The sequence below is a fragment of the Hyperolius riggenbachi genome, chromosome 2 (assembly GCF_040937935.1).
Source record: "Hyperolius riggenbachi isolate aHypRig1 chromosome 2, aHypRig1.pri, whole genome shotgun sequence".
NCBI lineage: Eukaryota > Metazoa > Chordata > Amphibia > Anura > Hyperoliidae > Hyperolius > Hyperolius riggenbachi.
Window position 1 is genome coordinate 138875132 of NC_090647.1, and position 13237 is coordinate 138888368.

At 48.5% G+C, this 13237-nt stretch overlaps 1 protein-coding gene across 1 annotated transcript in view; it reads left to right on the forward strand.

The window, feature by feature from the left end:
- The window catches only part of LOC137544099 (retinol dehydrogenase 7-like), a 56667-nt gene extending 43817 nt beyond the window's left edge, over positions 1 to 12850 (forward strand). Inside the window, exons 6-7 of the mRNA XM_068265162.1 lie at positions 3794 to 3960; positions 12520 to 12850. Coding sequence (XP_068121263.1) covers positions 3794 to 3960; positions 12520 to 12707 — 355 coding nt within the window. The 3' untranslated portion in view covers positions 12708 to 12850. The remainder of the gene's footprint in view (positions 1 to 3793; positions 3961 to 12519) is intronic.
- The last annotated feature ends 387 nt before the right edge of the window (positions 12851 to 13237 follow it).

The window sequence follows — 13237 nt, forward strand, 5'->3', positions numbered from 1 at the left end:
GCTGAGCGGTGGCATCCCCCCACCCACTCCGATCGCCTTTAGCGATCAGAGTATGCAGGAAATCCCGTTGAGAACGGGATTTCCTGCAGGGCTTCCCCGGTCGCCATGGCGATGGGGCGGGATGATGTCACCGACGTCATCGACGTCGGGACGATATAGGGAATCCCGATCCGCCCCTCAGCGCTGCCTGGCACTGATTGGCCAGGCAGCGCAGGGGTCTGGGGCGGGGGGGAGCGACTCGGCGCGGCGGATTGCGGCGGATCAGCGGCGAGCGGCGGCGATCGGAAGTTACAAGCAGCTAGCAAAGTGCTAGCTGCTTGTAACAAAAAAAAAAATTATGCAAATCGGCCCAGCGGGGCCTGAGATATCCTCCTGCGCAGGTTACCCCAAGCTGAGCTCGGGATAACCGGCAAGGAGGTTAACCTTCAGTGACATGTGTTGTGATAATCTCCGCACAAGGCGGTAATTTCCCGCACTGCACAGGAATGTCAGATTTTCATGCGGAAACAGCCTTTATGAATGCCCACTTTGCTAAATGGTCGGGAAAGTCAGCTGTTTTGAGCGGAAAACAGGAGCCCACTAGCAGTACTTTCGGCCGTGCTTACCAATTGCTGGCGATCTGAAAGGCACTGCGCCAATGGTTCCCTATGGGGATGGTTCCACTAATAGAGAAAAAGATGAAGAAATGATAAAAAAAACAAAAAACATAGTTATAAACAATATTTTGAAATTTCAGCTTCACCCCTCACCCTTTTTTCCTTGCACACTTATTATTGTATGCATTTTGTACAATGCTAAATATGTATATCATTAGAGCAACTGCATGTATCAAAAAGGGGCGCAAGAAAAAATGGGCGCAGGTTTTGTTAATAAAAATATTGTTAATTTCAATTTTGTTAATAAAACATTGTTAATATCTACCAATCTTCTTTGTTTTTAAAGTGCAGATGGTGTATGTTATTGTAATAATTTTGCCTAATGAAAATTGGTAATATAACGATAATAAAATAGTAGAAAATCTTACCAATATTTTACTACAGCTTAACCTAACCCTACTCTCACACAGAACCCTCCACTACCAATGCCTAACCCTAAGACCCCCCCCCCCCCCGGTGGCATCTAACCTTAAACCCTCCCCCTGGCAGTGCCTAACCCTAAGACCTTCCCTAGTTATGCCTAACCCTAAGACCCCCCTGGTGGTGCATAACCCTTATACCCCCCCAGTGGTGCTTAACTCTAAGACCCCCCCCCCCCCGGTTCTGCTTAAACCTTACCCCCCGCCCCCTCCCCCCCCCCCCCCCCCCGCACAAACACTCTTCCTGACTCCTAACCCTAAAGTATTTGAAAACGTAAAATACATATATACAAACGTATATACAATCAAAATAATATAAAATCTATAACGTTGCAAGTTTCAAAACAATGACATATTTCACAAACTTGAATTATTATTGTTATTATTATTTTTTAATTTATATAACGCCACCAACATCTTCGGTAGTGCTGTACATAGTGCAAAACATATAATAGGGAACGAATAAACATATGAAATACAAGACACAAGAATAGTAGATCACAGTGGAAGGTAGAATAGAAGGGTGCTGGCGCTGCAGCAAAGGGTGCAGGGAGGGTTACAGGGGTGCAGACCAGGTATCCGGTGCGATGCAGATAGACCAGCGTGCTCAGGCTCAGATACACATCGTATGCAGGCAGAGAAAAAGATGAGAAATGCCGGCACTGCTGTAAACTGCTTGTTTATTCATAACACATGGTGCAACAACCTGGATTCAAATTTGATGCATATTGAGAGCTAACATACCGGTTTGCTGGTGAAACTGTGCGATGGGTGCTGGGGATGAGGCTGCATACAAGAGTAGTAGATACACAAATACATACTGTACATAGTTAATGTGTAGTTGGTACATGTGCATATGTTAAATTACAGCAGTATGAGAAACAGTAGGAGGAGGTCCCTGCCCTTGCAAGCTTACAATCTAGAGGGTTGTGGGGAGGAAATAAACGGAAAGGAAACACAGGGGTTAGTGGGTGAGCCAGTGTGCCTTCAGTGCTAACTATAGCAAATTATAGGCTTGCCTGAACAGGTGTGTTTTCAGAGTACTTTTGAAGGTTTCCAGGCTCGGAGCATGACGAACCGGCTGAGGGAGAGAGAGTTCCAAAGGAGGGGGACAGCCCATGAGAAATCTTGGATTCGAGAGTGTGAGTAGGTGACCAGGCTAGAGGACAAAAGGGTCTCCTGTGAGGAACAGAGGACCTGGGCGGGGAGGTATCTGGAGATTAAGGAGGAACTGTATGGAGGTGATAGCTTCTGTAGAGCTTTGTATGCAAGCGTGACAAGTTTAAACTGGATCTTTCTTAAGAGGATCTGGAAGAGAGGTGGATGAGACGGGCAGCAGAGTTTAGTAGGGACTGTAGAGGTGCCAGTCTGTTTTTTGGTAGACCACAGAGTAGGGTGTTACAGTAGTCAAGACGGGAGATGATTAGAGCATGTACAAGCATTTTGGTTGCCTCTTGTGAGAGGAAGGGACAGATTCTGGAAATGTTTTTGAGATGGAAGTAACAGGACTCAGGTAGTTAATTTGTTGATATGTGGCATAAATGAGAGCTCAGAGTCCAGAATTACCCCCAGACAGCAAGCTTTAGGAGTTGAGGTTATTGGGGTGTTATCTACATTGATTGTGACTATGGGAGGTGGAACAAAGAGCGAAGGTGGAAATATCACAATCTCCGTTTTGCTCATGTTGAGCAGGATGACATGAATGTAGAAACAGTGGATAGACAGTCAGGAACTTTAGACAGTAGTGTGGAGAGGTCTGGGGCAGAACAATAAATTCGGGTGTCATCAGCATAGAGGTGATATTGAAAACCAAAAGAGCTTATTATTTGTCCCAGGCTGTCAGTGTAAATGGAAAAGAGGAGGGGTCCAAGGCAAGGACAGAGCCTTGTGGTACTCCCACAGACAGTGGATATGGAGAGGAGTTGGTATTGGCGTAGGAGACCATGAAGGAACATCCAGACAGATAAGAGTTGATGCAGGCATGTGCTAGGCCGAGACGGGCTGGAGAAGCAGGGTATGATCAACAGTGTCAAACACGGAGGACAGATCTATGAGTATTAGTACAGAAAATCTGCCTTTAATGTTCTATTGTTGTAAGCGATATGTATCGGGCACCTGAATTTCTGCTTTGGGCACTGTATTAACGATATTTGCTTTAGCACCTATGAGGAGCCCAAATCATCCATTAGCCCCAGGCGCCCAAATTTCCTGCTTCCGAGGAAGCACTTAGCTCGGGGTCATTGTGAGCAGTCATTGTGGAGTCAGCATGAGGAAGGCGTGTGGGTGAATCCCCTGGTGGTGGGAGCACCAGGGCTCTCCTGCACTCCCTCTCTTGGTGTCGCATTTGGGTTTGGGGGTCCCGGGCAGTGATAGAGCCCGGGGCCCCCTTCTGTCTTGTGTACCAGTGTTTGTGTTTTTATAATAGCATCTCTCTTTGAAGTAACCACACTACATTATTTTCTAAACACTAGAAAGCATCTCAACACCATACTAGCTAGGAAGAATTACAGGTGATGCAATGGATATACAACACTTCACAGTTTCATCCATGTCTTCCTGTATTTTCCATTAACAACCATGACTACAGATCATCCTCCAGAACCGTGCCAATCTTAGCTATATAAGCCTCATTGATATGCCTGAACACATAGCTGACACAGCTGCTCTGTGCATGTAAAAACATTTATGTCAAGCTTTGTTTTTTTTGTTTCACTGCAGAAGAGAGATGCATCATTTTGGGGTCAAAGTCTCCATCATAGAGCCTGGTTGTTTCAGAACACCTATGATTGATGACTGGAATCCTCATCAAAATAACCTGGCACGTCTTTGGGAAAAATTACCTGCTAACGTCAAAGACGATTATGGAAATGACTATTTTAAACAATGTAAGTAAGAACAAGTAGGTGTGTGTCATATTTTATTACAACAAATTTGGTTGGGAGCGTTCAGTTATTAAATATGCCATTAGTCTGCCTGCCAACATTATAACTCTCACTTAAAAAAAGTGAAAGGTGGGGAGAAGGAGAGGGTTCGGCTTTAATCCCTCCTTTTCATGTACTTTCTGTAATGCTAGTAAGCAATATTTTAGGAGAAGCACCAAAGATCAGCAGATTTTGAGTGTGCCTCGGTCAAGGTCTCAAGCCCATAGAGACCCACAGCAATGCATCCACAAGTAGGACCGGCACCACTCCAGAAGACTAGTATTTAAAGCTCTTTTATTTAATCAAAGCATGGCTCAGCAATAACAGATGCTGTTTCGGGCTATGCCCTTTCTCAAATTGCAACAGCCTAAACACAACACCAGTGCATATGTCCTTAAAGAGAGTCTGAAGCGAGAATAAATTTCGCTTCAGACCTCATAGATAGCAGGGGCACGTGTGCCCCTGCTAAACCGCTGCTATCCCGCGGCTTAACGGTGGTCCCTGATCCCCCAAATCCCCTCCGTAATGCGGGGGAGCGCTTCCTGGTTGGGGCAGGGCTAACCGCCACAGCCCTGCCCCACGCGCGTCTGTCAGCGCGTATCTCCGCCTCTCCCCCGCCCCTCTCAGTCTTCCTTCACTGAGAGGGGTGGGGGAGAGGCGGCGATGCGCCGCTGATAGACGTGACTGGAGGCAGGGCTGCAGCCGTTAGCCCTACCTCCAGGAGCGACCAAGTCTGCGACCAAGTGTCGCTGTGGGAGGTTTGGGGGTGAAGGGACCCCCGTTTAGCGGCGCTATTGCGGCGGTTTAGCAGGGGCACACGTGCCCCTGCTAACTATGAGCTCTGAAGCGAGATTTATTCTTGCTTCAGAGTCTCTTTAAATATCCCTACCCCCAATAAAAACACCAATCGGTGTCCTGCTGGGCAGAGTGTACAAAGCGGACCTGATGGGGAAAAAGTAAAGTAATATGCAAAGCTGCAGTGATGAGGCGCCACGCCCATTTACCTGTCACCTGAAGGTAAATGGGTATGGCGCCTCATCACTGCAGCTTTGCATATTACTTTACTTGTTCCCCATCAGGTCCACTCTGTACACTCCGCCCAGTATTTTTTATTGGGGGTGGGATATTTAAGGACATATGCACTGGTGTTGTGTTTAGGCTGTTGCAATTTGAGAAAGGGCATAGCCCGAAACAGCATCTGTTATTGCTGAGCCATGCTTTGATTGAATAAAAGAGCTTTAAATACTAGTCTTCTGGAGTGGTGCCGGTCCTACTTGTGGATGCTTTCTGTAACACTAGACATGTATTTATAATTTCCAAATTACTCAATAAATTTGGGCTGAATCTTCTGCTCGCCGCGTGATGTCCTGCAATGCCGCCCTATAGTGGCCGGCATTGCAGGAAGTCACGCGGCGAGCAGAGGATGGAAGGTAATTGCTTCCCCGCACGCTCATTATTACTTTTGCTATAGCTGACATAACTGGAGGGGGGACGAGGACGGGAGACCCAGGTGAAGCCCGCTGCCCCCCTTCCTGGCTGCTACCCCCTCCAGCTCAGCGGCCCCCACCCACCCACGGACAGGGCTGGGACACTGGAAACATATCCGTTTCTGTGTCTGTAACGTTCGGTGAAGCACAGAGAGGTCTGATTACCGGTGAACTGCAGTATCACGGGAAATACAGACGTATATCAGATTATATGTGATCTGCAGTATCACCGATAATCCAATATACTAGCTAACCTCTGGTCACCTGAGTAGAGTGTAGTGATTGGTGCAACAGTAATACGGAGGACAAGCCTCAGTGCAGTAAGGAAAACTGCACAGATTCCTTCCACAGGTCTGAGCTCTCCGAGACGGGAGGAGTCAGACTTACAGTGGGAAGGAAAGTCCGAAAGTGACACTCAGGCGTAAGTGTCACTAACGGGACAAAGAACCGCCTCCAATCGTGAGGTCGGTTCTCGAGGTCGGGCAAGCCAAGTCGTTAACACACTGACAGATAAGGTACAAAAACAGTAGGCAGAGGCGGAGTCTAGGTACAGGCAGGGTTCGGCAACAGGTATCAGAAATATCGGAGTACAAAATCAGGAGGCAGAGGCGGAGTCTAGGTACAGGCAGGGTTCGGCAACAGGTATCAGAAATAACGAGGTACAAGGTCAGAGTTCAGACGGATAGTCGAGGCAGGCAAAGGTCATAACATATAATCACAATCAAACTAGTACTTTAAGCTATCAACAGAATCTAACTTAGTGTAGGATTACAGCTCCTGCTGGTCCCGGCACACTAACGGATCTGACTAACGGATCTGGGTGCTCCCACATATGTGAACGCAACGCCAGACACGGAACAACTGAACCACCAGCAGTATATATACCCTAAGTGCCTCCCCAGCACCTCCCTAAGTGGAGGACCAATAGGGAGAGGTACTGGAGTCAGCTGACCAGCCTGGTCAGCTGACTCCCTTCAATGTGTCATAAATGATTCCCTGAGTGCGCGCGCGCGCGCGTCACTCTAAAACCCGAGGGACTACGAGTCCCAGCCACAGCAGCCCTGCTCTGTGCCCCCAATGCGGAGGCATGCGGCCCAACCGCCGCGTCTGACGCGGCGGTTTCTATGCGCTCCGCATGCCTCTGCACGGGGACAGCCGCCCCACGCTGAGAGGAGGCGGCTGCCTCTCCGTGCATGAGGCTACTGTCTGCGGGAGGAGCCGCCCGCCGCTGGCTCATGGCGGCGGCTCCTCCGCGCTTTCTCACAGTACCCCCCCCCCGAGGAGTGGACTCCGGACAGCTCCTTCCAGGTTTCTCTGGGTGTACAGCATGAAATTCTCTCACTAACTCATCTGCATGCATGCGGTTCCCAGGTACCCATTGCCTCTCTTCAATGCCATACCCCTTCCAATGTACGAGATACTGCACCGAGTTCTGAACCATACGTGAATCTATGATTTTTTCTATCTCATATTCGGGTTGAGCATCGACTAAGACAGGAGGAGGAGGAGTGGGACCCCCCTGGACTGCGGGTTTGAGAAGTGATACATGAAAAGACCTCACTCCCCGCATGCTGGTGGGGAGATCAATGGTATATGTGACATTGTTGATCTTCTTAGTCACAGGGAAGGGGCCCACGAACCTGGGACCAAGTTTGTCAGAGGGTTGTTTCAGAGCCAAATGACGTGTAGAGACCCAAACCATGTCTCCAGGTTTGAAGTGCCACTCTACTGAACGTCTTTTATCAGCTTGACCCTTCTGATTAACAAAAGCTTTTCGTAAATTATCCCCCACTGTGCGCCAAATCTCTTTGAAAGATCTCTGCCAGGCTTCCAAAACTGGAAACGGAGAGGAGACCACAGGTAATGGTGAGAACTTGGGCAATCTTCCAGACACCACCTGGAACGGAGAGAATCCGGTGGAGGAGCTTTTTAAATTGTTCTGTGCGAACTCCGCGAAAGGCAGAAATTTGACCCAGTCGTTCTGTGTCTCCGCAACATAGCACCTCAAGAATTGCTCCAAAGACTGATTGATTCTCTCCGTTTGCCCATTGGTCTGTGGGTGGTAGCCCGATGAAAATGACAGCTTCATACCCATTAGTTGGCAGAATGCCCTCCAAAATTTAGAAATGAACTGGACTCCCCGATCCGACACTATGTTCTCCGGAATACCGTGCAGCCGGAACACATGTGTGATAAACAAATCAGCCAATTCCTGGGCCGAGGGGAGACCTTTCAAGGGCACGAAATGGGCCATTTTACTGAAGCGGTCGACTACCACCCAAATGACCGACATGCCTTCTGACTTGGGAAGTTCACCTACAAAATCCATGGACAAATGGGTCCATGGCTCACTCGGGGTGGGCAAAGGCTGCAAGGTACCCACAGGTGCCAGCCGGGAGGGTTTACTCTTGGCACAAACCGCACATTCCCTCACGAATTCCTTGCAATCAGCTGCCAAGGAAGGCCACCAAGCACATCTGGCTACCAGATCCTGTGTTCTAGATGCTCCAGGATGCCCAGCATTCTTATGTGTATGGAACATCTCTAGAACCTGAAGACGGAACGGTAGCGGAATGAACAACACTCCTGCGGGCTTTCCTTCTGGAATGTCGTGTTGGAAGGGAATTAAAGTTCCCTTCCAATCCTCCCAAGTCTCTGTTGCGGCCAGTACCAACCTTTGGGGAATAATAGTCTCTGGAATGGAGGACTGTGCTGTCTCTGACTCAAAGCACCTGGACAAGGCATCCGCCTTAGTATTCTTGCTACCCGGTGTATACGTAATAATGAAAGAGAATCGAGAAAAAAATAATGACCAGCGAGCCTGGCGTGGGCTCAACCTCTTAGCTCCCTCGATGTATTCTAAATTTTTATGGTCAGTGTAAACCGTGACCGTATGCTCCGCTCCCTCTAACCAGTGTCGCCATTCCTCAAAGGCTAACTTAATGGCTAAGAGTTCTCTGTTGCCGATATCGTAGTTTTTTTCCGCAGGGGAGAATCTGCGGGAGAAGTAGGCACATGGGTGCATTCTACCCTGCAAGCCAGATCGCTGAGACAGCACAGCCCCCACCCCGACCTCTGAGGCATCCACCTCAACAATAAAAGGAAAGGACGTATCCACATGTCTGAGGATGGGTGCAGAACAAAATAATCCCTTCAGGGTGGCAAAAGCCTGTAACGCCTCGGGAGACCAGTGAGTTGTATCTGCACCCTTCTTAGTGAGGCTGGTAAGTGGAGAAACCACCGAAGAGTACCCCCTTATAAACCTCCTATAATAGTTGGCAAAGCCAAGAAACCGCTGAAGCGATTTCAAGCCTACCGGCTGAGGCCATTCTAACACAGCGGAGACCTTGGCCGGATCCATGGACAGGCCTGTAGTAGAGATTATGTATCCCAGGAAAGCGACAGATGTTACCTCGAAGATACATTTTTCTAACTTTGCATACAATAGATTCTGCCTTAGTCTGTTCAAAACGAACCTCACGTGGGTTCTATGTTCAGAGAGACTGTTGGAGAAAATCAGGATATCGTCTAGATAAACTAGAACAAATCTTCCCAACACCTCTCTGAAGACCTCGTTGATGAGTTCCTGGAAGACGGCCGGGGCATTACATAACCCGAAGGGCATTACCAGGTACTCGTAATGCCCGTCTGGTGTATTAAAGGCCGTCTTCCATTCATCGCCCTTTCTTATGCGTACCAAGTTGTACGCACCCCGCAAATCCAATTTAGAAAAGATCTGGGCGCCAGTAATTTGTGTAAAAAGATCGTCTATCAAAGGTAGCGGATAACGATTCTTTACTGTAATCTTGTTGAGACCGCGGTAGTCAATGCAAGGCCGCAGACCTCCGTCTTTCTTTTTTACAAAGAAGAAGCCTGCCCCAGCAGGCGACCGGGACGGCCGAATAAAGCCTTTGGCCAGATTCTCCCTAATGTACTCCTGCATCGCCAATTTTTCGGGCCCCGACAAATTGTACAACCGACCCCGGGGGGGTACACAACCAGAACGGAGGTCAATGGGACAGTCGAAAGGGCGATGTGGAGGCAATTTATCGGCAGCTTTAGGGCAGAAAACATCCGAATATTCAGCATACTGGTCTGGAACCCCCTCCACCTGAATTCTGGTCTGCCCCAATGTTAGCTTCCCCAAACACTGATGAAAACAATGGGGAGACCAGGAGGTTAACTGACCCGTGGCCCAGTCGATGTGTGGTGAATGGACTTGCAACCACGGTATGCCTAAGATAATAGTGGAGGTTGACATGTGCAGTACAAAAAATTGTAGCTCTTCCCCATGCAGAACCCCTATGGTAAGTCTCACCATCGGAGTCTGTGACAGGGAACGATTCCGTTGCAGAGGGGAATCGTCCACTGCCGTAACCTGAATGGGGGGTCTCACAGGAGTGAGTGGGAGGCCCAACTCCTGAGCAAATTCGAAGTTCATAAAATTAGCCGCTGAGCCAGAGTCAATAAAGGCTTCGGTGGCTACAGATTTATTCTCCCATGTAACCGTACAAGGGAGAAGTAATTTCTTCTCTTTAAGGGGTGCAATTTGCGTGCCCAGGGTGTCACCCCCCACTACTCCTAGGCAAACTCGTTTCCCGACTTGTTAGGGCAGTTTCGCACTCTATGTCCTGTCGCTGCACAGTACAGGCACAGCTGTTCTGTCATTCGTCGCCTTCGTTCTACCTGGGTCAGTCTTGACCGACCAATCTGCATTGGTTCGGGCGGTGGCAAGGCCGGGGAGGGTGTGATAGGCGGAGACGGTGCCACTAGGGGTGTAGCGGATGGTGCCGCGTATGATGTCACCCTGACCCGGTGACTGCCACTAGCCTGCCTCTGGTGGCGCAACCTGCGATCCACTCGAATGGCCAAAGATATGGCCTCATCAACCGTCTTGGGCTCAGGCACGGTTAACATTAAGTCAGAGACCTCCTCCGACAACCCAGACAAGAAGTAATCCATTAAGGCAAAGTTGTCAAACCTAGAAGTGACTGACCACCTGCGGAACTCCGCCGCATAATCCTCGACCGAACCTCTGCCTTGCCGCAAAAGTTTGAGCTTCCGCTCTGAGGTCGCAGCAAGGTCAGGGTCGTCGTAGATTATGGCCATGGCCTTAAAGAACTCGTCTACCGAGGTTAGAGCGGTATCGGTGGGACGCAGGTTATATGCCCAGGACTGGGAGTCCCCAGTCAACAAGGTTTTAATAAAGATGACCCGTTGGGTCTCAGTCCCCGAGGATCGGGGTCTCAATTCAAAATATGACAACACTCTACTCCTGAAATTCCGGAAGTCAGACTTGTGGCCGGAAAACTTATCAGGCACAGGCATGCGTATGTCATCACTAGAAGGGGAACGTACTGAATCCACTGACGTCTGAAGGGTTTTCACAGAGCCTGATAAGGCATCGATTAGGGCTTTGTGCTGGCCCAGTGCTTGATGAATGTTATCCACCGAAGTGGCAAGCACCGTCAGAGGATCAGCGCGTGATTCCATCTGTTTTGTGGTCTGGCGTTCTGTAACGTTCGGTGAAGCACAGAGAGGTCTGATTACCGGTGAACTGCAGTATCACGGGAAATACAGACGTATATCAGATTATATGTGATCTGCAGTATCACCGATAATCCAATATACTAGCTAACCTCTGGTCACCTGAGTAGAGTGTAGTGATTGGTGCAACAGTAATACGGAGGACAAGCCTCAGTGCAGTAAGGAAAACTGCACAGATTCCTTCCACAGGTCTGAGCTCTCCGAGACGGGAGGAGTCAGACTTACAGTGGGAAGGAAAGTCCGAAAGTGACACTCAGGCGTAAGTGTCACTAACGGGACAAAGAACCGCCTCCAATCGTGAGGTCGGTTCTCGAGGTCGGGCAAGCCAAGTCGTTAACACACTGACAGATAAGGTACAAAAACAGTAGGCAGAGGCGGAGTCTAGGTACAGGCAGGGTTCGGCAACAGGTATCAGAAATATCGGAGTACAAAATCAGGAGGCAGAGGCGGAGTCTAGGTACAGGCAGGGTTCGGCAACAGGTATCAGAAATAACGAGGTACAAGGTCAGAGTTCAGACGGATAGTCGAGGCAGGCAAAGGTCATAACATATAATCACAATCAAACTAGTACTTTAAGCTATCAACAGAATCTAACTTAGTGTAGGATTACAGCTCCTGCTGGTCCCGGCACACTAACGGATCTGACTAACGGATCTGGGTGCTCCCACATATGTGAACGCAACGCCAGACACGGAACAACTGAACCACCAGCAGTATATATACCCTAAGTGCCTCCCCAGCACCTCCCTAAGTGGAGGACCAATAGGGAGAGGTACTGGAGTCAGCTGACCAGCCTGGTCAGCTGACTCCCTTCAATGTGTCATAAATGATTCCCTGAGTGCGCGCGCGCGCGCGTCACTCTAAAACCCGAGGGACTACGAGTCCCAGCCACAGCAGCCCTGCTCTGTGCCCCCAATGCGGAGGCATGCGGCCCAACCGCCGCGTCTGACGCGGCGGTTTCTATGCGCTCCGCATGCCTCTGCACGGGGACAGCCGCCCCACGCTGAGAGGAGGCGGCTGCCTCTCCGTGCATGAGGCTACTGTCTGCGGGAGGAGCCGCCCGCCGCTGGCTCATGGCGGCGGCTCCTCCGCGCTTTCTCACAGTGTCCAAAGCTGTCTGTGTAGAGGGAGATCTGTTTTTTCGCTACCCTATTCGGACTCTCCTTCAGTGTTTCAAACTGGATCCCGTGGATCCATTTTCTAAAGTGTGTGAAGACAAACGCTATTTTAAACATTGGTATCCGTGGCTCCGGTTTTGATCGGGGCCAAAAAGCGGAGCCACGGATATGTTTCTTAAACAAGTGTAAACTGACCCTTACACTAAAGTTAATATTATGTACTTTCTGTAATGCTAGACATGTATTTATCATTTCCAAATTACTCAATACATTTGAGCTGAATACTCACAAACTTCTTTTTCTTTATCACATCGTTAAGAATCATACCTTGCAGTCATTATTATTAATGTTCTCTTTTTCTGCACTGACAGACAGCAAAAATCTGAAGAATTTAGTTGACAGCTCCAGCCCAAGAATCAATGTAGTTACAGACTGTATGGAGCACGCTCTGACGGCTGTTCATCCCTGGACAAGATACTCACCTGGCTGGGATTGCAAGCTCTACTACCTGCCTGCGTCCTACCTCCCTACAGTCATCTCTGACTATGTATTTTCTTGATCTGCATCCAATCCAGTTTGCAATAATTCAACCAGTCAAAACCAACACAGTTTCCTTCCCAACACAGTCTCATTATACATTTATATAGCACTAACATATTTTCATGGCACTTCACAAAGAACACAAAATATTACATATCTATTTTACAGTAAAGTGTAACTGTCGAGCATAAAATCAAAAATCAATTCTTTATTTTTATCTGGTAAACAAGTAATAAGGATGCTAACTGGGCAATCCAAAAGTTAAAATCTCTATTACTTTTCTTGTTTATAAAAGATCATTCCCCAGTTTACCTCTTAGTTGGTACGTTTGAAGTTGCAGGGCATGCTGGGTTGTCTTTTTTTGCTTCTTTATTTTCCCTCAGACTTAACTAATGTACAGAAGCAAAAAAGGACAACCCAGCATGCCCTGCAACTTTATTTTTGCGACAACGTACCAAATAAGAGTCAGGTAAACTGGGGAATGATCATTTATAAACAAGAAAACTAATAGACATTTTAACTTTTGGATTGCCTGATTAGCATCCTTAT